We start from the raw sequence: 24544 nt of genomic DNA on the forward strand, positions 1-24544 counted from the left end.
GTTTAATCTGTGATTGAAAGCAGGATTGTGCTGGCATCTGAAGCGCTTCATGTTTGATTGAGGTGGGTCTGCTAAAAGTAGCCTGAGAGGATGGTAAAACAAATGTATTGGTTGTTGAAAAGATACATCAAGATGTAAAATTGGAACAGATATCTTCTCAAGTGTAAATCATTTTTCAAAAAGGATGCAGAAATATCGGCAGGTATAGTATAAATAACAATAACCCATCTAATCAGAAAGGGGGCTTCACAGCTCCTAAAGTGTCTGTCTCGGAATCACTATTGTACAGATGTGAAACAAAGGCTGGCACAGCACACTACACCAAAGTTAAAATATCCAAATAAGTCTTTGACAAGCCCTTTGCTTCAGTCTAAAAGTGGGACCAAATTGGGTGGCAAGTAACCTATTCTACTCACAGTATCATCTACATCTCGGTAAACAGGAGAGGGAGGTGTTTAAAGTATATGTATTATTCTCACTCTGTTCATCTGTTTTTCTTCCAGGATGTAGCAGTAAGAGATTGATGTGTCTCATTTAACAACTACGGAACTGGACAATATTACTTCTAGTCTGCTCTCTTGATACCATGCTGTCTGGGTTCACGATGAGAGGAGCACTGCCCACCTTGGAAAGTGCACCGACAGCTGGCTTCGTGGTTGATCGTGAGTGAGGAATGGCCTCTTTGGACCTACCTTACCGCTGTCCACGTTGCGGGGAAAACAAACGTTTCCAGAGCCTGTCCTCCCTTAGAGCTCACCTGGAGTATAACCACACCTATGAGACCCTCTACGTCCTGTCAAAGTCCAACAGTGTGTGCGACGCCACCCTCATCCCCTTGGTGTCTGACGGGCCCCTGCTGAGACGAAAAGACGTCTTCGAGAGCACCTCTTTCAGCGCAAAGGAGCACCACTATCCCTACGACCTGCCGTGTGCTAATGATCTGGGCCTGACCGCAGAAGTTACTTGCTACATCCCCAATGTAGAGATTCCCCTGAGTGGCATTTTTGTCAAGGAAGGTATGACCTCCACCACACCTCCCACTCACACTGCCGTCACAGCAGCTACTGCTGCAGCCAGTGCTGTGGAAGCCGCCTACGAGGAAGGGCTGGCCCGGCTGAAGGTGCGAGCCTTCGAGAAGCTGGAGCTAGACGAGCGGCTAGAAAAGCTCTCGGAGGAGGTGGAAGAGAAGATTGCGGCCCGTGTGGGCCGCATGCAGGTGGAGCTGGAGAAGAAGAGTTTGGAACTGGAGAAGGCCAAGCAAGAGAGCATTCGGCTCGACCAGGAGAAGCAGGATCTGGAGAATAAGGCCATGGAGCTCTCCCGTCAGGTGGACGTCTCCGTGGAGATGCTGGCCACCCTCAAGCAGGACCTGGTTTCCAAGGAGCAGGAGCTCAACAGGAAGCAGCAGTGAGTATACAATAATCAATTGAGCTTAGCTTTCCAAGTGTGTGTTCTCTCGGGTAAGGGGTAGGCCTGCAAGAGATGAAAGGATGGCTTGCGGGTGACGTCAGGCCATGAAAAAATGGTACAGTGGCCAAAATAAACAGAGAAAACAAAACAGCGAACTAACACAGATAAAAGTAACGTGCTGATTTAAAGCATGAATAGCAATTGTTTTCTCTCTAATTTAACTTCATTCATGACTCACGTCTCTTGTTCAGCCTCTGAACCAAAACCAACCTCATCAGCCAAAGCTGCAGGTTTTTATACATGTGACCAACCGTCTCCAATTTAGTAATAATCAATCTGGAGACATTCTGCACAGGTTTAGCATGAACAGGGAATTTTAACCCCATCCATGTTGTGAAATAATTAACAAAACACTGTGTTTTTACACAATAAACAATACATTTAAATCATAATACACCAAATACAATGTAAAATAACACAAACTACACACAGCGGCAGGGTGTACCCCGTCACATACCTCATCAGAGCAATTCATAAAATGCAAACTGAAATTAAATGTTTAAATATTGCAGCCAAGATATATTCTAGCACTTTTTATTGTTATTAATGGATTTCTAAACAATTACCACAAATAAAACAGCCACCACAACAACCCATCGTACAATAATCAAAAGGTTGCATACTGTACGTCTATTGATTTTATAACCTTAACATCAAAGAGTCTAGACATGCTGTACAGATTACTGAAGTTAACTAGCACTATCGTTCTTTGTTTGGCGTGTGTTATGGTACTGTAATTAATTTGTTATGGGAGCAATGCATTTATAATATGCAATGGTGTCTCTGGGAATACAAGATACACTATCAACCATGAAGTTTACACTAGAGCAGTTCAAATAAGGTTAGAGTTGGAGGCAATGTTTTCTTTTTAAACCATACCATTAGACAAGAGGTTGCTTTCCCCAGTCTTTTAAACGCCCCATTTCAGAGACATAATGATGCTTCTGTAGAAGCACTTGTAGCCGCAGGCAGTGTTTGCTTATTTGAAGATGTTTGTTCAGGATAGCTCTTCGAGAATCACTTTGCCATGCCCCCTGGCTGAAGCGAGGAAGAACAGGACTCTTTCCTGACCCTTGAAATGTAGTTCAAATCCCAGCTCAGCCACTCACTCATTGTGTGACCCTGAGCAAGTCACTTAACCTCCTTGTGCTCCGTCTTTCGGGTGAGACGTTGTTGTAAGGGACTCTGAGGCTGATGTATAGTTCACACACCCTTGGATAAAGGCATCTGCTAAATAAACAAATAATAATAAAACATGCATCTGAAAAGCCTCCTTGAGGCATATTTCCTGGGGAGATGTAAAGCTTTATGAACATGGTCTCAGAGTGGCTAATAAATAGCTGAAGATCCGGGTTTGTAATAACCATTCATCTGTCATAACCACAGAGTTTCATCTGGTGTACAGTTTTAAATTATGACAACTGGCAGCACTGTTTCATGATGTTTGCAGTATTCCCCTTGGGAACCTCACCACGCCCACTTAGTCTTGAAGACTATCTTAGTCTGTTATGTTTCGCAGACAGAGGGAACAGGACAACCTGTATCTCATCATCTATCTTCAATGAGTGAGTGGCTGAGCTGGGATTTGAACTACATTTCAAGGGTCAGGAAAGAGTCCTGTTCTTCCTCGCTTCAGCCAGGGGGCATGGCAAAGTGATTCTCGAAGAGCTATCCTGAATAAGACCTAGTAAGACCTCATCTTGAATATTGTGTGCAGTTCTGGTCACCTCGCTATAAAAAAGATATTGCTGCTCTAGAAAGAGTGCAAAGAAGAGCGACCAGAATTATTCCAGGCTTAAAAGGCATGTCATATGCAGACAGGCTAAAAGAATTGAATCTGTTCAGTCTTGAACAAAGAAGACTACGTGGCGACCTAATTCAAGCATTCAAAATTCTAAAAGGTATTGACAGTGTCGACCCAAGGGACTTTTTCAGCCTGAAAAAAGAAACAAGGACCAGGGGTCACAAATGGAGTTTAGACAAAGGGGCATTCAGAACAGAAAATAGGAGGCACTTTTTTACACAGAAAATTGTGAGGGTCTGGAATCAACTCCCCAGTAATGTTGTTGAAGCAGACACCCTGGGATCCTTCAAGAAGCTGCTTGATGAGATTTTGGGATCAATAAGTTACTAACAACCAAACGAGTAAGATGGGCCGAATGGCCTCCTCTCGTTTGTAAACTTTCTTATGTTCTTATGTTCTTATGTTTGTAAAGGAGCCTTACAACAGGGGTGTCCAATCCTGGTCCTGGAGGGCTGGTGTCCCTCCTGGTTTTTGTTCCAACTGTTCCCTAAATTACTTAATTAGAACAATTGGTAATAATTGGTCCAATTAAGTAATTTAGGACACAGTTGGAACAAAAAACAGGAGGGACACCGGCCCTCCGGGACCAGGATTGGACATGCCTGCTCTACAAAGGCAACTGTGTAGGCTGTAAGTGACAGGAGATGTATCAATCAGGATGCAATGTTGACATGGGAAACACCAGGCTGTAGACCACTGGTCTTGCATAACAAAACACCCTGCTTTTATACATGTAGAGAAAGGGTACACTGTGAATGTTCACAGGGGTGATTTTCGAAAGTTTGTAACTGATAACTCCAGTGTTAATGAACAAATCAGTGTGTAGAATTTATTTTGGCATTTTCAGTGGTCGTTATCCTTATTTCATTATTAAATAATCATGCTAATATGATTTCCAAAATCATGTTGATTTCCAAAATAATATTAATATCTTAACGAGCAGTGCTTCATGCGACTATTTCTTTTGTTTGCGTGGGATTTAAAAGGAAATCTGTGTTGTCATAATTTAATTTGCACTTGGAAAAGGAGGGTTTTAATTAATGAAAATGTATATAACTCACCTTGAAACAGTATTTAAGTTATTTGGTGTAAAAAAAATAGAATAAACAAACTACAGTATTAATTTGCTGGGAGCGACAGCAGTAGCAGCAAATATGTTAGAGTTTAAGTGCGAGCCTGAAATTGACAGACCCAAGTTGCCCTACATGTGTTTTTGGAGACAGGGAAAACCCTTTGGAAGTTTTTACCGAGACTGAACTGAGAAGTCGATAATGTTTTGGGTGACAGTCAATTTAAATTCTAAGAAATCTTTTAAATACAGACCTTTCTCCCTCAACCAACTGAAGCAATGCAATCCCACCTTTGTTGCAGGTAAAAACAAAACAAAACAAAACAAAAAAACTACATTATTATCTTTAAACATAATTAAGTACAGTAAAATGATATTTAATGTTTATATATATATATACACACAGCTCTGGAAAAAATTAAGAGACCACTGCAAAATTATCAGTTTCTCTGGTTTTACTATTTATAGGTATGTGTTTGGGTAAAATGAACATTTTTGTTTTATTTTATAAACTACTGACAACATTTCTCCCAAATTCCAAATAAAAATATTGTCATTTAGAGCATTTATTTGCAGAAAATGACAATTGGGCAAAATAACAAAAAAGATGCAGTGTTGTCAGACCTTGAATAATGCAAAGAAAATAAGTTCAATTCAATAATGCAATTCAATAAGTTTATTTTTAAACAGCTTTCTCATGAGAGGGAGATAGTGCAGATTCGTCGCACTAGGACAGAAACATGGTCTAAGTTAAAACCCCCAGGAAATCGCTTTGTGAATCGGACTTAAGACTCATAAGATATTCTGCAAAACTAACTAACCCTTTTTTGTTCTTAGACTTAAGTCAGCTTTGTGAATACAGTCCCAGGGTAATTTCTAAGGGTCACGGGTGACTTGATAAAGAGGCTTAATGATTATATCAGAATCCCACTTAATCAGGAGCAGCTATACAATATTAAAAGGGAGTTTTATGACATTGCTGTATTACCCAGAGTAATGTGAGCCATCGTTTGCACACGTTGCACTCAAATCACAGAGTTTCAAGCATGCTTTAGCAAGGTCACTTTATTTACAGTGAATTTTCGTACTGATTCTAATCGCTTTCCAGTCTTCACAAAAAAGAAACCATCAAATATCAACTAAACGCGAATCAAATTAAAATGTCCAAACAAATCCAAGCCAGTTCAATGGTAAAATCCACCCCTCAAGAAGACTAGCTTGACTACATTTTCTGTATCCAAAGAATTTCTGAGTTTTGTAACAATATTTCCAGCAGTCAAAAAAATCCTTGCCCCTGCTATAGAAGTGGCTGGAACAGCAAGATATGTGCATGCCAGTTTAGCGAGTCACTGTTCAGTGCTCACCATTGAGTGGGTTAATGTGTATATCAGGATCAGGTTCAGTTAAGTACTGTTCAGATTCCCAATCATTCAAATTTGGCAAGGAGGGCACATTATGTGTGTTTCTTCGGAGTAGAAAACACAAAGCTGACTTTGGATCCTCACATCCCCGCTTCGCTGGCAGAGCACCTTCGTCTTCAGTGCGAGTTGATGCAGCTTCGATGTCTGTGTTTGATGATACAATTTCAGATGCCTATGTTTTTTCAGTGCCAACGTTGGTAGGGATGATTACTGTATGCATTTCCTCCTTTGCTACGCAATAGATTTGTTCTCTCATATCAATGAATTGCAATGATTTGTAGCGGGGAATCTAATACCGCTGAAAGTACAGCAGCTGATCGTACATTTTTTATGTTGAATCCAGACCAAATCTCTCCAGCCACCACCCTCTTGAATTTTTTAGTTGCGGGCATGCCAATGGCTGCCATTGGCTGACAGCGCCAAGGCTGACTCCTCCAGCATTACAGGCTTGGCAGCCCTAGGCGTTACGGGATTGGCAGCCCTAGGCATTGCAGTACAGGGCAGGAATTGACCCTTGGGAGGAAATGGCAGGAGCTGACCCTCGGGAGGTAGCTTCACCTCCTCTGGTAGTGATGGCGGGAGCAACAAGTGGTCTTCCTCCTAGCGGTGGAGGTGGGATCAGCGGATAGTCTCCCTCTGGCGGCGAAGGAGGGTGCAGTGGGTAGTTACCCTCTATCACTGGGGACTGGTGTGGCTCGTTCTCGTTTGCTGGGGAGTGTGTGGCTGTCCTCTGGACCCTTGCGTGGACGAGCCTACTGTCTGTGAATGTGGGGTAGGCGTGGCCCAGAATGCGAACACTGTTTGTAATTTCTGATTTTTATTGGCAAAAGTGTTTTTTTTGATGTGCGCTTGGCTCTAAAATCCTTCTTTGGCGGAGTATCGCATCGAATTTGGACTTGAACTGAAGCCTGGCTCCTCTTCTTTCGAACAAACAAAGAATCATCGCCGACAGACTGTCATGGAGGGAGTTATAAGCCAAAACATCAGACTATGTCTGGAGTGCGTCTCTGTACACACGCCCCTCTTTGTTTAAACTCCCTTAAAGAATACATCCCTGTTCCCTACTCAAATACACGAGCGCAGTGAGAACTCCGCTGAGCCGGAGGTAGACTTTTTGGAGGAGCCTTTCCTGGTGAGATATTGAGGATCCTAGACTTTAGGGACGAGTTATGAGACTTTGAGGGAGGAGAGGTACTTTGAGGGAGGGAACTTTGCTCTAAAATCTTGACAGACATTCCTGGATGGAGCTTGAAAGCAAAAGGTAAATCCCATATACCGGAGTTTAAAGGGTTAGAACATCAAGCAAAACAGAGTCATTATGTGCTCCCTCCTCTGAAACTCCCTCCTCTGAAACTCCCTGCTCCCTACTCTGTAACTCCCTCCTCTGAAACTCCCTCCTCTGAAACTCCCTCCTCTGAAACTCCCTCCTCTGAAACTCCCTGCTCCCTCCTCTGAAACTCCCTGCTCCCTCCTCTGAAACTCCCTCCTCTGAAACTCCCTCCTCTGAAACTCCCTGCTCCCTCCTCTGAAACTCCCTGCTCCCTCCTCTGAAACTCCCTCCTCTGAAACTCCCTGCTCCCTCCTCTGAAACTCCCTGCTCCCTCCTCTGAAACTCCCTCTGCTCCCTCCTCTGAAACTCCCTGCTCCCTCCTCTGAAACTCCCTCCTCTGAAACTCCCTGCTCCCTCCTCTGAAACTCCCTCCTCTGAAACTCCCTCCTCTGAAACTCCCTGCTCCCTCCTCTGAAACTCCCTCCTCGGAGGGAGACTTTGAGGGGAGGAGACTTTGAGGGAGGAGACTCCTTTGAGGGACTCTGAGGGAGGAGAACTTTGAAAGGACGAGGGAGGAAACTTTTGAGGGGAGGAGACCTTTGAGGGAGGAGACTTTTGAGGGACGAGGGAGGAGACTTTGAGGGAGGAGACTTTGAGGGAGGAAACTTTGAGGGACGAGGGAGGAGACTTTGAGGGAGGGACTTTGAGGGAGGAGACTTTGAGACGAGGAGACTTTGAGGGACGAGGGAGGAACTTTGAGGAGACTTTGAGCGAGGGAGGAAAACTTTGAGGGAGGAGACTTTGAGGGAGGAAACTTTGAGGGACGAGGGATGAGACTTGAGGGAGGAGACTTTTGAGGTACGATGAGACTTTGAGGAGAGGAGACTTTGAGGGAGTGAGACTTTTGACCGAGGAGGAGACTTTGAGGGAGGAGAACTTTGAGGAGAGGACTTTGAGGACGAGGAGGAGACTTTTGAGGGAGGAGACTTTGAGGGACGGTCCAGGAGGAGACTTTGAGGGACTAGGAGACTTTCTGAAACTCCTCTGCTCCCTCCTCTGAAACTCCCTGCTCCCTCCTCTGAAACTCCCTGAAACTCCCTCCTCTGAAACTCCCTGCTCCCTCCTCTGAAACTCCCTCCTCTGAAACTCCCTGCTCCCTCCTCTGAAACTCCTCCCTCCCTCCTCTGAAACTCCCTGCTCCCTCCTCTGAAACTCCCTGCTCCCTCCTCTGAAACTCCCTCCCTCTGAAACTCCCTCCTCTGAAACTCCCTGCTCCCTCCTCTGAAACTCCCTCCTCTGAAACTCCCTCCTCTGAAACTCCCTGCTCCCTCCTCTGAAACTCCCTCCTCTGAAACTCCTCTGAAACTCCCTGCTCCCTCCTCTGAAACTCCCTGCTCCCTCCTCTGAAACTCCCTCCTCTGAAACTCCCTGCTCCCTCCTCTGAAACTCCCTCCTCTCCCTCCTCTGAAACTCCCTCCTCTGAAACTCCCTGCTCCCTCCTCTGAAACTCCCTCCTCTGAAACTCCCTCCTCTCCCTCCTCTGAAACTCCCTGCTCCCTCCTCTGAAACTCCCTCCTCTCCTCCCTCCTCTGAAACTCCTCTGAAACTCCCCTCCCTCCTCTGAAACTCCCTGAAACTCCCTCCTCTGAAACTCCCTGCTCCCTCCTCTGAAACTCCCTCCTCTGAAACTCCCTCCTCTGAAACTCCCTGCTCCCTCCTCTGAAACTCCCTCCCTCTGAAACTCCCTGCTCCCTCCTCTGAAACTCCCTCCTCTGAAACTCCCTCCTCTGAAACTCCCTGCTCCCTCCTCTGAAACTCCCTCCTCTGAAACTCCCTCCTCTGAAACTCCCTCCTCTGAAACTCCCTCCTCCTCTGAAACTCCCTCCCCTCTGAAACTCCCTCCTCTGAAACTCCCTGCTCCCTCCTCTGAAACTCCCTGCTCCCTCCTCTGAAACTCCCTGCTCCCTCCTCTGAAACTCCCTCCTCTGAAACTCCCTCCTCTGAAACTCCCTGCTCCCTCCTCTGAAACTCTCCTCCTCTGAAACTCCCTGCTCCCTCCTCTGAAACTCCCTGCTCCCTCCTCTGAAACTCCCTCCTCCCTCCTCTGCTCCCTCCTCTGAAACTCCCTCCTCTGAAACTCCCTCCTCTGAAACTCCCTGCTCCCTCCTCTGAAACTCCCTCCCTCCTCTGAAACTCCCTCCTCTGAAACTCCCTGCTCCCTCCTCTGAAACTCCCTGCTCCCTCCTCTGAAACTCCCTCCTCCCTCCTCTGAAACTCCCTGCTCCCTCCTCTGAAACTCCCTCCTCTGAAACTCCCTCCTCTGTAACTCCCTCCTCTGAAACTCCCTGCTCCCTCCTCTGAAACTCCCTCCTCTCCCTCCTCTGAAACTCCCTGCTCCCTCCTCTGAAACTCCCTCCTCTGAAACTCCCTCCTCTGAAACTCCCTGCTCCCTCCTCTGAAACTCCCTGCTCCCTCCTCTGAAACTCCCTGCTCCCTCCTCTGAAACTCCCTGCTCCCTCCTCTGAAACTCCCTGCTCCCTCCTCTGAAACTCCCTCCCTGAAACTCCCTCCTCTGAAACTCCCTCCTCTGAAACTCCCTGCTCCCTCCTCTGAAACTCCCTGCTCCCTCCTCTGAAACTCCCTGCCTCCCTGAAACTCCCTCCTCTGAAACTCCCTGCTCCCTCCTCTGAAACTCCCTGCTCCCTCCTCTGAAACTCCCTCCTCTGAAACTCCCTCCTCTGAAACTCCCTGCTCCCTCCTCTGAAACTCCCTCCTCTGAAACTCCCTGCTCCCTCCTCTGAAACTCCCTCCTCTGAAACTCCCTGCTCCCTCCTCTGAAACTCCCTGCTCCCTCCTCTGAAACTCTCTGCTCCCTCCTTTGAAACTCCCTCCTCTGAAACTCCCTCCTCTGTAACTCCCTCCTCTGAAACTCCCTGCTCCCTCCTCTGAAACTCTCTGCTCCCTCCTCTGAAACTCCCTGCTCCCTCCTCTGAAACTCTCTGCTCCCTCCTCTGAAACTCCCTCCTCTGTAACTCCCTCCTCTGAAACTCCCTCCTTTGAAACTCCCTGCTCCCTCCTCTGAAACTCCCTCCTCTGAAACTCCTCCTGAAACTCCCTCCTCTGAAACTCCCTCCTCTGAAACTCCCTGCTCCCTCCTCTGAAACTCCCTGCTCCCTCCTCTGAAACTCCCTGCTCCCTCCTCTGAAACTCCCTCCTCTGAAACTCCCTCCTCTGAAACTCCCTCCTCTGAAACTCCCTGCTCCCTCCTCTGAAACTCCCTGCTCCCTCCTCTGAAACTCCCTCCTCTGAAACTCCCTGCTCCCTCCTCTGAAACTCCCTGCTCCCTCCTCTGAAACTCCCTCCTCTGAAACTCCCTGCTCCCTCCTCTGAAACTCCCTGCTCCCTCCTCTGAAACTCCCTCCTCTGAAACTCCCTCCTCTGAAACTCCCTCCTCCTCTGAAACTCCCTCCTCTGAAACTCCCTCCTTTGAAACTCCCTGCTCCCTCCTCTGAAACTCCTCTGAAACTCCCTCCTCTGAAACTCCCTGCTCCCTCCTCTGAAACTCCCTCCTCCTCTGAAACTCCCTGCTCCCTCCTCTGAAACTCCCTGCTCCCTCCTCTGAAACTCCCTGCTCCCTCCTCTGAAACTCCCTGCTCCCTCCTCTGAAACTCCCTCCTCTGAAACTCCCTCCTCTGAAACTCCCTGCTCCCTCCTCTGAAACTCCCTCCTCTGAAACTCCCTCCTCTGAAACTCCCTGCTCCCTCCTCTGAAACTCCCTGCTCCCTCCTCTGAAACTCCCTGCTCCCTCCTCTGAAACTCCTCTGCTCCCTCCTCTGAAACTCCCTGCTCCCTCCTCTGAAACTCCCTCCTCTGAAACTCCCTCCTTTGAAACTCCCTGCTCCCTCCTCTGAAACTCCCTGCTCCCTCCTCTGAAACTCCCTCTCCCTCCTCTGAAACCCCCTGCTCCCTCCTCTGAAACTCCCTGCTCCCTCCTCTGAAACTCCCTGCTCCCTCCTCTGAAACTCCCTCCCTCCTCTGAAACTCCCTCCTCTGAAACTCCCTGCTCCCTCCTCTGAAACTCCCTGCTCCCTCCTCTGAAACTCCCTGCTCCCTCCTCTGAAACTCCCTGCTCCCTCCTCCCTCCTCTGAAACTCCTCTGCTCCCTCCTCTGAAACTCCCTCCTCTGAAACTCCCTGCTCCCTCCTCTGAAACTCCCTCCTCTGAAACTCCCTGCTCCCTCCTCTGAAACTCCCTCCTCTGAAACTCCCTCCTCTGAAACTCCCTCCTCCCTCCTCTGAAACTCCCTCCTCCCTCCCTCCTTTGAAACTCCCTGCTCCCTCCTCTGAAACTCCCTGCTCCCTCCTCTGAAACTCCCTCCTCCCTCCTCTGAAACTCCCTCCTCTGAAACTCCCTGCTCCCTCCTCTGAAACTTCCTCCTCTGAAACTCCTCTGCTCCCTCCTCTGAAACTCCCTCCTCTGAAACTCCCTCCTCCCTCCTCTGAAACTCCCTGCTCCCTCCTCTGAAACTCTCCTCCTTTGAAACTCCCTCCTCTGAAACTCCCTGCTCCCTCCTCTGAAACTCCCTGCTCCCTCCTCTGAAACTCCCTCCTCTGAAACTCCCTGAAACTCCCTCCTCTGAAACTCCTGCTCCCTCCTCTGAAACTCCCTCCTCTGAAACTCCCTCCCTGAAACTCCCTCCCTCCTCTGTAACTCCCTCCTCTGAAACTCCCTCCTCCTCCTCTGAAACTCCCTCCTCCCTCCTCTGAAACTCTGAAACTCCCTCCTCTGAAACTCCCTGCTCCCTCCTCTGAAAAACTCCCTCCTCTGAAACTCCCCTCCCTCCTCTGAAACTCCCTGCTCCCTCCTCTGAAACTCCCTGCTCCCTCCTCTGAAACTCCCTGCTCCCTCCTCTGAAACTCCCTCCTCTGAAACTCCTCCCTCCTCTGAAACTCCCTCCTCTGAAACTCTCTGCTCCCTCCTCTGAAACTCCCTCCTCTGAAACTCCCTCCTCTGAAACTCCCTCCTCTGAAACTCCCTGCTCCCTCCTCTGAAACTCCCTCCTCTGAAACTCCCTGCTCCCTCCTCTGAAACTCCCTGCTCCCTCCTCTGAAACTCCCTGCTCCCTCCTCTGAAACTCCCTCCTCTGAAACTCCCTGCTGAAACTCCTCTGAAACTCCCTCCTCTGTAACTCCCTCCTCTGAAACTCCCTCTGCTCCCTCCTCTGAAACTCCCTGCTCCCTCCTCTGAAACTCCCTGCTCCCTCCTCTGAAACTCCCTGCTCCCTCCCTGAAACTCCCTCCTCTGAAACTCCCTCCTCCTCCCTGCTCCCTCCTCTGAAACTCCCTGCTCCCTCCTCTGAAACTCCCTCCTCTGAAACTCTCTGCTCCCTCCTCTGAAACTCCCTCCTCTGAAACTCCCTGCTCCCTCCTCTGAAACTCCCTCCTCCCTGCTCCCTCCTCTGAAACTCCCTCCTCTGAAACTCTCTCCTTTGAAACTCCCTCCTCTGAAACTCCCTCCTCTGAAACTCCCTGCTCCCTCCTCTGAAACTCCCTCCTCTGAAACTCCCTGCTCCCTCCTCTGAAACTCCCTCCTCTGAAACTCCCTGCTCCCTCCTCTGAAACTCCCTCCTCTGAAACTCCCTCCTCTGAAACTCCCTGCTCCCTCCTCTGAAACTCCCTCCTCTGAAACTCCCTCCTCCCTCCTCTGAAACTCCCTCCTCTGAAACTTGAAACTCCCTCCTCTGAAACTCCCTGAAACTCCCTCCTCTGAAACTCCCTCCTCTGAAACTCCCTCCTCTGAAACTCCCTCCTTTGAAACTCCCTCCTCCCTCCTCTGAAACTCCCTGCTCCCTCCTCTGAAACTCCCTTCTCTGAAACTCTCTCCTCTGTAACTCCCTCCTCTGAAAGAGATCAGCCAATACAGAACCATTTCCAACTTTTATGCGTTTTCATTGTTTAGATTAAATGCCAGTCATGTTGCCCGGGAGACCAGATATGTAATTGAATGGTGCATAACTAAATAAACACATTCAACGTTTGAGAGCTGAAAAAAGTAACAATAATAATAATAATAATAATAAAATAATAATATAATAATAATAATAATAATATCTAAAGCTGAATAATTATAATTTTTGTGAGGTAATGATTCAGTTGTACATTTCAATGCAAGCAAAGCAAGTCCAAAAAAGCATGTTCTGAGGGCAAAAGGGTGTGCAAACAACACACACACCCACACACACACACACACACACACACACACACACACACACACACATATATATATATATATATATATATATATATATATATATATATATATATATACACACTGAGTGTACAAAACATTAGGAACACCTTCCTAATATTGAGTTGCACCCACTTTTTCCCTCAGAACAGCCTCAAATCGTTGGGGCATGGACTCTACAAGGTGTCGAAAGCGTTCCACAGGGATGCTGGCCCATGTTGACTCTAATGCTTCCCACAGTTGTGTCAAGTTTGCTGATAGTGGATCTCTACTCCTAATAGCTCGTTCCATCTCATCCCACAGATGCTCAATTGGATTGAGATCTGGTGACTGGGCAGGCCACTGCAGTAAGCTGCATTCACTGTCATGTTCGTGGAACCATTCCTGGACAATCCTAGCCTTGTGGCATGGGGCATTATCCTGCTGAAAAAATCCATTAGCAGATGGATACACTGCTGCCATGAAGGGATGCACCTAATTGGCAATAATGTTCAGATATCCTGTGGCATTCAAATGTTGCTCCACTTTTATCAAGGGGCCCAATGTGTGCCATGAAAACACACCCCACACCATCACACCACCACCACCAGCCTGCAATGTTGACACGCGGCATGATGGATGCATGTACTCATGTGGTTTTCTCCATACCCTAGTCCTCCCATCAGCGTGAAACAGCAGGAACCGGGATTCATCAGACCAGGCAATGTTTTTGCAATCCTCCAGTGTCCAGTGTTTTCGTTCCTTAGCCCACTAAAAAATTCTAATTTAATGTATTAGAAGTATGTTAAATATATATATATATATATATTATATATATATATATATATATATATATATATATATATATATATATATATATATATATATATATATATATATAGTACAAGAATGTGCACTTTTAAGGTGCATATTTTTTACAAGGATATGTGTATTTTTTAACTTTCGTTTTTGAGCTTGATTTGCTTGCATTGAAATGTACAATTGCAAACATTACCTCACGAAAATTAATGTTTTTAGTTATCTATGCCTGTCACAAAGACGGCTGTAGTGGGTGACATCAGACCAGAACCAGGAACCAACAAATAAACAACAGAGAGGTGATGTTTGGTGAAGCTGAGCGATTGTTTTTGCTCAGCATTTAATAATTAAACAGAGCAGAAAATAAAAGGTTGTAAAGACAAACAAAAACACAGGACACGGCACTTTCGCGGAGCAGCAGGCAACCCCAGGCGATGCTAGGCAGGCATCCTTGGGTGATGGGAGGCAGGTATCCCCGAACGATGACATGAAGCCATCCTTGGACGGTGTCGTGCAGGCATCCCTGAGCGATGATGTGCGGGGAGTCAGGACATGCTGGGGTGCGGATTTTGGCCCTCTTCTCGGCCACTACGGCCGGGCGGTTCTTCCCCGTGCTCCCTCCCGATGGTGATGGAGGCAGAGGCAGCTCTGGCACCTCTCCTCATGATGGTGGGGGAAGTGATACCAGCAGGCATTCACCTGGTGGTGGAAAGGGACCCAGCAGGCAATCAACCTCTGCTGGTGGGGGAAGTGATACCAGCAGGCATTCACCCTCTGCTGGTGGACGGGGACCCAGCAGGCATTCACTGGACTACACAGACAAACAAGGTGAGCTGATATTTTAACTATTCTTATTATTGTTACCACCATCTCCAATCCCGTTCTCCACTCATCGAACACACAACAACCCCGAGTGAGCGAAAACATGCTGCTTTTATGCAGCTGTACCGAGACTCGATTGCTAATCAATCATTCAATTGGAGTCTTGGTACAACTGCACGTAAATTAATAAAAGTGCAATTCCCCGTGCTCACATATTATTACATTTTACCTGCACGTGAAATGCTGTGCAATCCTTGTGCCTAAATACAAATATACATTTTAATCCCTTGTGTTACACAGACCCATTTATAGCCCGTCTACCAATGACTATGCACCAACATTAACACACAACACGTAACATACAACACAAATAAATAGCCCAGGGGCGGGGCACTTTGCCACAATGCCCCATTCAGTTACATAGCTGGTCTCCCGGGCAATATGACTAGCATTTAATCTAACCAGTGAAAACGTGTAAAAGTTGGAAATGGTTCTTTATTGGTTGATCTCTTCTGACCAGCAAAAATTATGTGGGAGGGAGGAGGGAGCATGGAGCAAGATAGAGGGAGGAGGGACTTTCAGAGGAGGAAGGATAGTTTTAGAGGAGGGAGGAGGGAGTTTCAGAGGAGGGAGGAGTTGTTACAGAGGAGGGATGAGGGAGTTTCAGAGGAGGGAGGAGTTGGTACAGAGGAGGGAGGAGGGAGTTACAGGAGGGAGGAGAAGAGGGAGTTTCAGAGGAGGGAGGAGGGAGTTTCAGAGGAGAGGAGGGAGTTTACAGAGGAGGGAGGAGGGAGTTACAGGAGGGAGGAGAAGAGGGAGTTTCAGAAGAGGGAGGAGGGAGGAGTTGTTACAGAGGAGGGAGGAGGGAGTTACAGGAGGGAGGAGGGAAGAGGTTGTTTCAGAGGAGGGAGGAGGGAGTTTAAGAGGAGGGAGGAGTTGTTACAGAGGAGGGAGGAGGGAGTTACAGGAGGGAGGAGGGAAGAGGGTGTTTCAGAGGAGGGAGGAGGGAGTTTCAGAGGAGGGAGGAGGGAGGATGGAGTTTCAGAGGCGGGAGGAGGGAGGAGGGAGTTTCAGAGGAGGGAGGAGAGATTCAGAGGAGGGAGGAGGTTGTTACGGAGGAGGGAGTTACAGAGGAGAGAGGAGGGAGGAGGGAGTTTCAGAGGAGGGAGGAAGGAGTTACAGAGGAGGGAGGAGGGAGTTACAGTTGGAGCACATAATGACTCCTTTTTGCTTGATGTATGAAGATGTCCTGATATGGACACCGTACACACCAACCCCGTTTAGCCAAAACTGCAGGTTTTTATACATGTGACCATCTCCAGATTAGTAATAAATTAATCATTCTGGAGACAGTCACATTCTACATGAGTTTAGCATGGATGGGGAATTTTAACCCCGTCCATGCTGTAAACTAATCAATACTAAAACAACATCTTTTTAAACACCAGTTTAAATAATAATAATACAAATAATACATTTACACACAGGGGCAGGCTGCTGCAGAACTTTATGGCTTCATATAAACCCCTTCACAGGATACTGTGCACTAATTTCAACTATGAGTAAAACTTAAATTTATATACATACCAATGCCACCTCCTCAGTGAAGTCAGCTCTTTTGTCTTAATTAATATACGCTGTGTAACTACGCCTCCGAAATGAAAACCATTTTATGTTGAACAAAGCTCGAAACTATATTGATTGCTTCTCATATCACATTTTTCATGTCGGGTTGATTTGGAATAAAAACTCAGTTTGGGATTCTTGCATGCTGGATTGAGATGTGTTGCACTTTGAAACAATTCATGTCAGAATAATTTTGAATAAAAGTTCAGCTTCAATTCTGCATTGTTGCTTTTTCTACTGCATTTTAGTTCTTTAACAAACATGATAAAGCAAAGGCAGAATACTGCATACATGATGCGAACAGTTACATGTAATTCTACTTTTATTCACATCTCATCTCATTATCTTACCCCAACAGTTTATTGTTCATTTGTATTGTCCTTTCACTATAACAAACCCCTTGATATAATGAACAAAAGGCTTGGACCCCAGCAGGTTCATTATAGCGAGGGTGTACTGTAAGTAATTGGTAATTTGTGAAATCATTTCAGTTCTATATGTAAAAAATTTAATAAGTGCTAAATATTAGAAACACACATAACTTGAGCCTAGGATATATATATATATATATATATATATATATATATATATATATATATATATATATATATATATACACAGTGCTAAGAAAAAGTTTGTGAACCCCTTAGGATTTTCACATATTTCACATATTTCAAACTTAAAATGTTATTAGATCTTAATCTAAGTCCTAATAATACATAAAGATAACCTGATTAAACAAATGACACAAAAACATGAAACTTTTTCAACATTTATTTATCCACAAATGATTCAACATTCAATATCCATGTGTGAAAAAGTATGTGAACCTTTAGATGGTGGCACCCCTTTGAGCAGCAATGACTTCAACTAGGCGTTTCCTGTAAATGTGTGTCAGTCTCTCACATTGGTTTTGAGGAATTTTGGCTTATTCCTCCTTACAGAACTGCTTCAACTCTGTAACATTTGAGGGCTTCCTTGCATGGACAGCTCGCTTCAGGTCCTGCCACAACATTTCGATGGGATTTAGGTCTGGACTTTGACTAGGCCATTCTAAAACACGGAATTTCTTCTTCTGCAGCCATTCTTTTGTAGCTCTGCTTGTATGTTTAGGATCATTGTCTTGCTGCATGACTCACTTTCAGTACAGCTTCACCTCACAGACGGATGGCCTGACATTCTCCTCTAGAATCTTCTGATACAATACAGAATTCATGGTTGTGTCAATGGTGGCAAGCCGTCCAGGTCCTGAGGCAGCAAAGCAGCCCCAAACCATCACACTCCCACCACCATACTTGACAGCTGGGATAAGGTTCTTCTGTTCGAACGCAGTGTTTGGTTTTCGCCAAACATAATCTTTCTCAATGAGGCCAAAAAGTTCTACTTTTGACCGTCTGTCCAGTACATTGTTCCAGAAGTCTTGTGGATCATCTATGTTCTTTTTAGAGAGCAGTGGTTTCCTCCTGGCTATCCTTCCATGAACACCATTCTTTTTCAGTCTTTTTCTAATAGTTGAGTCATGAACACTCACATTAGCCAAGGCGAGAGTGGCCTGCAGATTTTGTAACCCTTTCTAAACTGTTTTTCTGAGGTCCTCAGAGATTTCTTTTGATTGTGACATGCCGTGTTTCCATACACCTGTATGGTGAAGACCAAACTCACAAAGTTTCTGATCTTTATATAGGATGGGGCCTCCCAAACTCACCCCTGAAGATCTACCTAATTATTTAAACACCTGATTCTAATTATCCCCTTAATTGAGCTGATAAAAGCAGGGGTTCACTTACTTTTTCACATACCCTGAATCTTAATTACTCATTGTTTGTCTAATTCATACATCATTTTGTTAAAAAAAAAAAAAAAATAATTGGTTAATATAAACCCTATTGGATATTTAAGAAAAGGTTTTGATTCAAGGCTGTCATGGTAACACTATGGAATTTCCATAATTATCATTGGGTTCACAAACTGTGTGTGTGTGTGTGTGTGTGTGTGTGTGTGTGTATATAATATCTTATATCTATATATAATATATATAGATATAATATATCGGCGATTATAATATATATAATACCATATAACATAGTATATATATATATATATATCATATAGAATACATATCCCATATGGAGATATTAGAAATATATAGATCAGGGTATAAAATAATCTTTCAATATCTGAAATATAATTAAATACATATATTTTACCATCTAGGGCTACAGCGTGGGCATGGTAATAAACGTGTAACAAGCTTGTGGAAAGAAGAGCTCATTACTTACACTGGAATTCCAAATCCAAGTAAATGAAGTGTCAAAAAGATGTCCTTGGCTGTGTTATTAATAGTGATTCTCTTGAAAAGTGTCCAACTTTCCTGTGCCGTTCGATTGTGTCTGTGTGTACACATGTACGTCAACTGGTTAGCCTCCTGCAGAGTTTAGAGTAGGCGTCTTGGACAAAAGGGTTTCTATTTTAATCCTTCCATTATTTACAGAGGTCTTTATTTGGAAGGAAACAGTTCCGGACACTCTTTACAGCTAAAATAGGTGCATGTTTGTGACACCACGGCCCCCTTAGAGAAATAATGAACATCTGAATTGCAAAGTGTTTTCAGGGAAGACGTGATAGTGAAAAATAAAAGGCGATTGTGGCCTGTTTAGTGAAAGTTGCTTATAGCCAGCGTGTTCCATAAGTCATACCTATTGTGCACTTCTAGGTTTGAAATGTGCAGTTGTGAAAGTTTCATGTTTATTATTATTTTGCATCGCACAGGTTTTAACTCTGGGTGCTAGCTCAGATTTACCAAGGCTGGCATCTGGGTTGTGCCAGGATTTAAACAAGAAGCTTTTGGTAGGTGTTCTTTTGTCTGTGTGGTACTTTGGAATTCACTGGCTAAAGACAGTAGACATAGCTCTTTCTGTGTTTAAGTCCAAACTAAAAAAACACACTTGTTCACTTGATTTTATGAAAAGGCATTTTAATGGGTTCCATTGCATCATTGTTTTATTTTTTGTAATGGTTTTATTGTGAAGTGCTTTGGGACATTTGTGAAAGGTGCTATTTAGTTTTATTATTTTTATTATTATAGACACATTGTGGCAAAGTGGCTGGTAAGGTGAACAGGTGTAGCGGTGATGCAATGCAGGAGTGACAGGCAGACAATGGTATTTTCAGTGAAAAAGGTGCTTTAATTATAATCCAGGTCTGGTGACCGTAAAATAATAAATCCCCGGCTATACATAACAATGTGTAAAGCGCGGGGATAACAAAAACAGGGCACAGTCCCGAACAAAAACACAAGACGCGTCACCAGTCCTGGGTAAATGCAGAGGTGCAGGTGCTCGGTGCAGACACAGGTTGTGTGGTGTGTAGTGGTGCTCCGGATCATGCTGACCCTGGCGACAGCTCCGGAGGTGTGCTTAACTGTCTAGTGCTGAATACAAAAAAAACAGACAGTTACACGGACAGACACAACAATACAAAACACGAACACAATCCACTCTGAGAGCTCCTCTCTCAGTCCTTCTCTCTCTCCAATCGTTTAACCCAAACGAAGGAAAAGATCAGCATTACCCTGGCCCCTATATGTAATCCCGCATGATATCTAGGTAAACGGTTGCAGCTGCCTTATTACTTGCAGCTGCCTCTCGTTTATCTTTCAAATCAATATGGTCTTACGACAGAGTCTCGCTTCTTTCCAGGCTGACCCACTTCTCTGACCCGGAAACGAACTGTCAGGCCAGCCCTTCCAGATACTTCTCCTCTCGTTCCTTAGCACCCTCACAGGTCGGGAGGAAGATTTATCACCAGAACTCATATGTCTGTCACACACATGTAGCAAACATTTTGGTTTTAACTGAGGTCTGGTCATGCAAGGTTAAAAAATAGTGCTTAGTTTTCATGCCTTTCTTTCAGGAAGTCTCTTGCACTTGACACCCTAGGTCATTTCAGCTCAGCCTCGGCTACAATGCTTGTCAGTCATGAGGGGACCAGCTGGTTAGTTAATGACAGGAAAACGGAGTTGATGGGATGGGGAACTTCACTCTCCTGTTGAAACTATGTGTGAAGTGCTGACTACCTGAAACTAGGGCCTGCAAACTGAGAGCTTTCTTTAACCTAATATAGTACCACATATGATTTTTAAAAATGAACAAATAAATAAATAAATGCTTGCCATAACACAGACTTCTTTCAAAACTTCCTCATGTGAGACACACACTGGACCAATTGCATATACTGTGTCTAACCCTCCATGTTTTGACACTGCGCCGAGTGTCTGGATTTTAATTCCAGCCCATTTATCTTTCATGAGTTAGCTGCCACGACTGTCCTTTGGGCATGCATCCAGTTAAATAATTAAACAAGGATGTCTGATAAAGAAGACAGTGGGCTGTGATGGGACTGGAGTCAAGCTGTCAAGGAGCCAGGTGCAAGCTCGCTCAGTCCTGCTACTTCGTGTTGGGAGTGGAAGTTCTTATGGTGTTTCCTGTACTGTTCGTTTTCTGTCAGTTTCCCTTTCTTATTAATCTTGGAGCCAATCTTTTAAGCACAAAGTATTTTACATACGTTTACAGAACTGCATATATAATGGTGAGAAAACTTGGTTACTTTTGTTAGCAAGTTATTGAGAGCATCCGACTGTGAGGATAAAAGCAGTCCAAACTAACAACAGAGCGATTTACATGGCTGCCACTTCCATTTGTCTATCTTGTGTTGGTTTTTTCTTAATGTGCTCAGTGCCTGGATAGGTCCACACATACTCTCTTTAATAATCCTAGAGCCGGAATCAGGTTTACCAAGTTGTTATTACTGAATTTGGTGTTTTCTATTTGCAATGTGACAAGTGCATTGCAGTTAGTTAAACATGAACTATGTTGTGTGCTGATGCCCAAGCCTTGTAACTGTTCCTTGTTACAAAATGCTAGTTTACAGAACATGTATGATTGTGTGCTTTACACCATTGTATTAAAAAAAAACATGCACATTACACTTGAAAAGTAAGTAGCATGGTTCTGAAAAATATAGTATTATGCATCCCCACGTGTTGCTACAACTGCTTAAATAAAGGACCTGCCATTTCTTTTCATTGATAACATCTGACAACTTTTTACACGTATAACTTTAAACCTGTTTCAAAGCTCTTTTCAAAATGTCAGCTCTAGTGTACAGATAGTGTAAGGATTATCTCCCATGTTGTCAAACAGGTAACACAGCAATAACAGTCCATGATCCGATCACCATTTTACCCCCTTTTCATCACCTGCATTTTCCACCAGACTAACCTAAGGAAAGAATTTTGCCAAGCTACTGAACCATGCAGGTGAGACCCAGCATGTATGGCCTTGTTGGCACTTGACCAGCAGGGGTCGCTAAAGCGAGATGAGGTGAATTATCCCCAGCTGATTTTCTTTGCTAACTCAAAGAAGCGCAATGGCAAATGCAACACTTGCTGTGGGACAACATCCAAGATCGGCTTTTGTATGAGTCATGCTGCAGTCCAGTCAACACTCACTTTTTCTCAACCTTTCTATCAGGGCTGTGCGACGTGCTGTTTCTACCAGCGCCTCAATTCTTCATCAACCACAGACACATTTACAGGGGAGAGGCTGAGGATCTCGTACAATAAATATATACAGTTCTCTACACACCTCACCACAGCTCTAATTCAGTATTCAGGTTCTGTATTAGAGCACCCCTCTGCTTCACCAGCACAGGGAGTATGTTACACTGTAAGCGATTGTCATTAAGTGATCATACCTACAGCTACTCTTGAGCCAGGAATATAATCTGAATGTAGACATGGCAAATGTGAGCAGGGAGAGGGTTAATTTCCTCCCTGCTAAAAAAAAACAAAAAAAAAAACAACGTGTGGGTGCACATTTGGGTTTAAGGGTTTAATTAACGATATTTGTGTTAATTGTTTTATTGTTAATTATCCCCTGCACCTGGCTATCATTGTAAATTAGAGCCAGGTGCAGGGTATTTAAGAAAGGCAGCCAGTGTGTCTAGGGCTGCTGTGGAGAAAGAAGCAAGAAGGGGTGTGTGCCCTGTTTCTGACCAGTCACATCGGGTAGGACTCTGTCTTAAAATGTGTTTTTGTGTACCGGTAAACAGCTTAGCTGTTTGGGGTGTTAGTTAGGGTGATCCTGACTGTGTAGTTAGTGCTCCAGTGGGTGTTTAGGTGTTTATTTAGTGTTTTGTTTGTTTCCTTTTGTGTTTTTGTATTTATTAAAAATAGCACGCAAGGGCTGAAAAACTTCAATTTCTGTATCCTTGGTCCTGTTTTAAAGGGGCAACAAACTATAGTGAGTATTGGATTTATTACACAAGCTTAAAACACACAACAAACGGTAACCTACACAATGAGTTAGGCAGAAATTGAAATGGTACTAAACCAGCAATCATATACATGCATTGGGAATCATTCCAAACCTAATCCTCCTTATTAAGTGAGGACATGCTCTAGACAACAATACTAGCAGGAAATTCATCCAACAGGATGCTTCACATTAGCGGACAGAAAGAACTGCCTCGTTATCTGGGCATTAACAATTTGTGGTCCACATCAATAAAGAAAATTGAGAATTTCTATAACCTCCAATCCATGGAGAGAGTAATGGACAATTTAATAAAGGCTGGTACTCTCTGAATGGGGCTGGAAATGTTATTTCATGTGAAACAGACCTTATTGTGCTGCTAACTATAGCCTGTCACCGTGATGATCAGTCAGGATGTTTCGACAAGAATGAAACAAAGTTCTGCCTCGTCCAATGTATTATCACTGTTCATCATTCGATCTGAGAGACACTGCTTTACTCTTAAGTCATAGTTTTTATTTATAAGAAAAAAAAAACCTTTTTGTCCCCTAGAACCTTGTTGAGATGAATGCATCTTGTTAAATCATTATACTGTACATCAATGACTGAATAAACTCACAATCTGAATCTGATTGGGTCCCTAATCTGATTCCTGAGACCTCAACAACACATGCTAGTAATATCCCTACACACCTAAAGTAAAAAAATCTAAATAAAACCATTCCCCCCAACCCCCCCATCTGAAATGCAAGTAATAAATATACACATTCCATATCTTCACTGACATATAACCGCAATAATACCCTAATCTTTAGGAATTGCCAGGGAAATTACTAGTAACTCTGATAAATTCCTCTTTATTTGGTATTATTGTTTAAGGGACCAAGGCCATATAATTATGTGCTGATGTCAACATTTCTATCGCATTCACAGATTTTAAAGTGTTACAGTGTTTAAAATATTTGCATGATTTCCTGCTTCATCCTCTTGTGCACTCCAGTAATTGTGACGCAGCAAACTAGCAGATATACTTCAATAAATCAACGCTGCATTGTCGTCCGAGTCTCAATTAGCTTCCACTTCCATTCCTACAAGGCATTTTAATCCAGACAATCTCCATTCTCTGCCAAGCTAGAGAGAAACCCTTCTCTTTATTTGCTGTTTTGACGATGTTTGATTTATCAACTCATTTAAAAGGCAGAAGCTGGGCATGAACTGGCGACCCCCCCCCCCCCCCCCCCCCCCCCCCCACTGCAAGTGAGTATCTTGACTGTGTAAAAGAGCCAAGCTCGTCTGCATTCGTGGTTTTAGACCGTCTCACCTTATCTCACTGAGAGGGTTCAGCATCTGTAATAGCTGTGCATCGCACAACACTGCCCTTTGACCTGTATTAACCCTATAGTAGCTGCAGCACCTGCATGCACCAGTGTTCTTTCTTGATTAGACCTAGATTTGTATTGTGTTTTTTTCCACTGGAGTGCCTGCTGCCTATTTCTTCAACTACTCTACTTGGTCAACTGAAACGAATTGCTTGTCAATAATAGTTTTGTTCAAATTGAATGACTGAATTAATTCATCTGTTTCAACAATTGTAAACTACTAAAAATGCAGAACCGACATTTGTGCTCATGTTTTTGGATTAATTGATTAAAGCCGTCTTGAATGGAGAACACCTGCTAAAACCTCCCTTTTTTTAAAATAAAA

The 24544-nt window shown here is 44.6% G+C and overlaps 1 protein-coding gene across 1 annotated transcript in view; it reads left to right on the forward strand.

The window, feature by feature from the left end:
- The first annotated feature begins 507 nt into the window (after window positions 1-507).
- The window catches only part of LOC121325797 (F-box only protein 41-like), a 51283-nt gene continuing 27246 nt past the window's right edge, over window positions 508-24544 (forward strand). The window contains exon 1 of the mRNA XM_041268848.1: window positions 508-1407. Coding sequence (XP_041124782.1) covers window positions 674-1407 — 734 coding nt within the window. The 5' untranslated portion in view covers window positions 508-673. The remainder of the gene's footprint in view (window positions 1408-24544) is intronic.

This window comes from Polyodon spathula, chromosome 1 (genome assembly GCF_017654505.1).
Source record: "Polyodon spathula isolate WHYD16114869_AA chromosome 1, ASM1765450v1, whole genome shotgun sequence".
In the NCBI taxonomy this organism is placed as follows: domain Eukaryota; kingdom Metazoa; phylum Chordata; class Actinopteri; order Acipenseriformes; family Polyodontidae; genus Polyodon; species Polyodon spathula.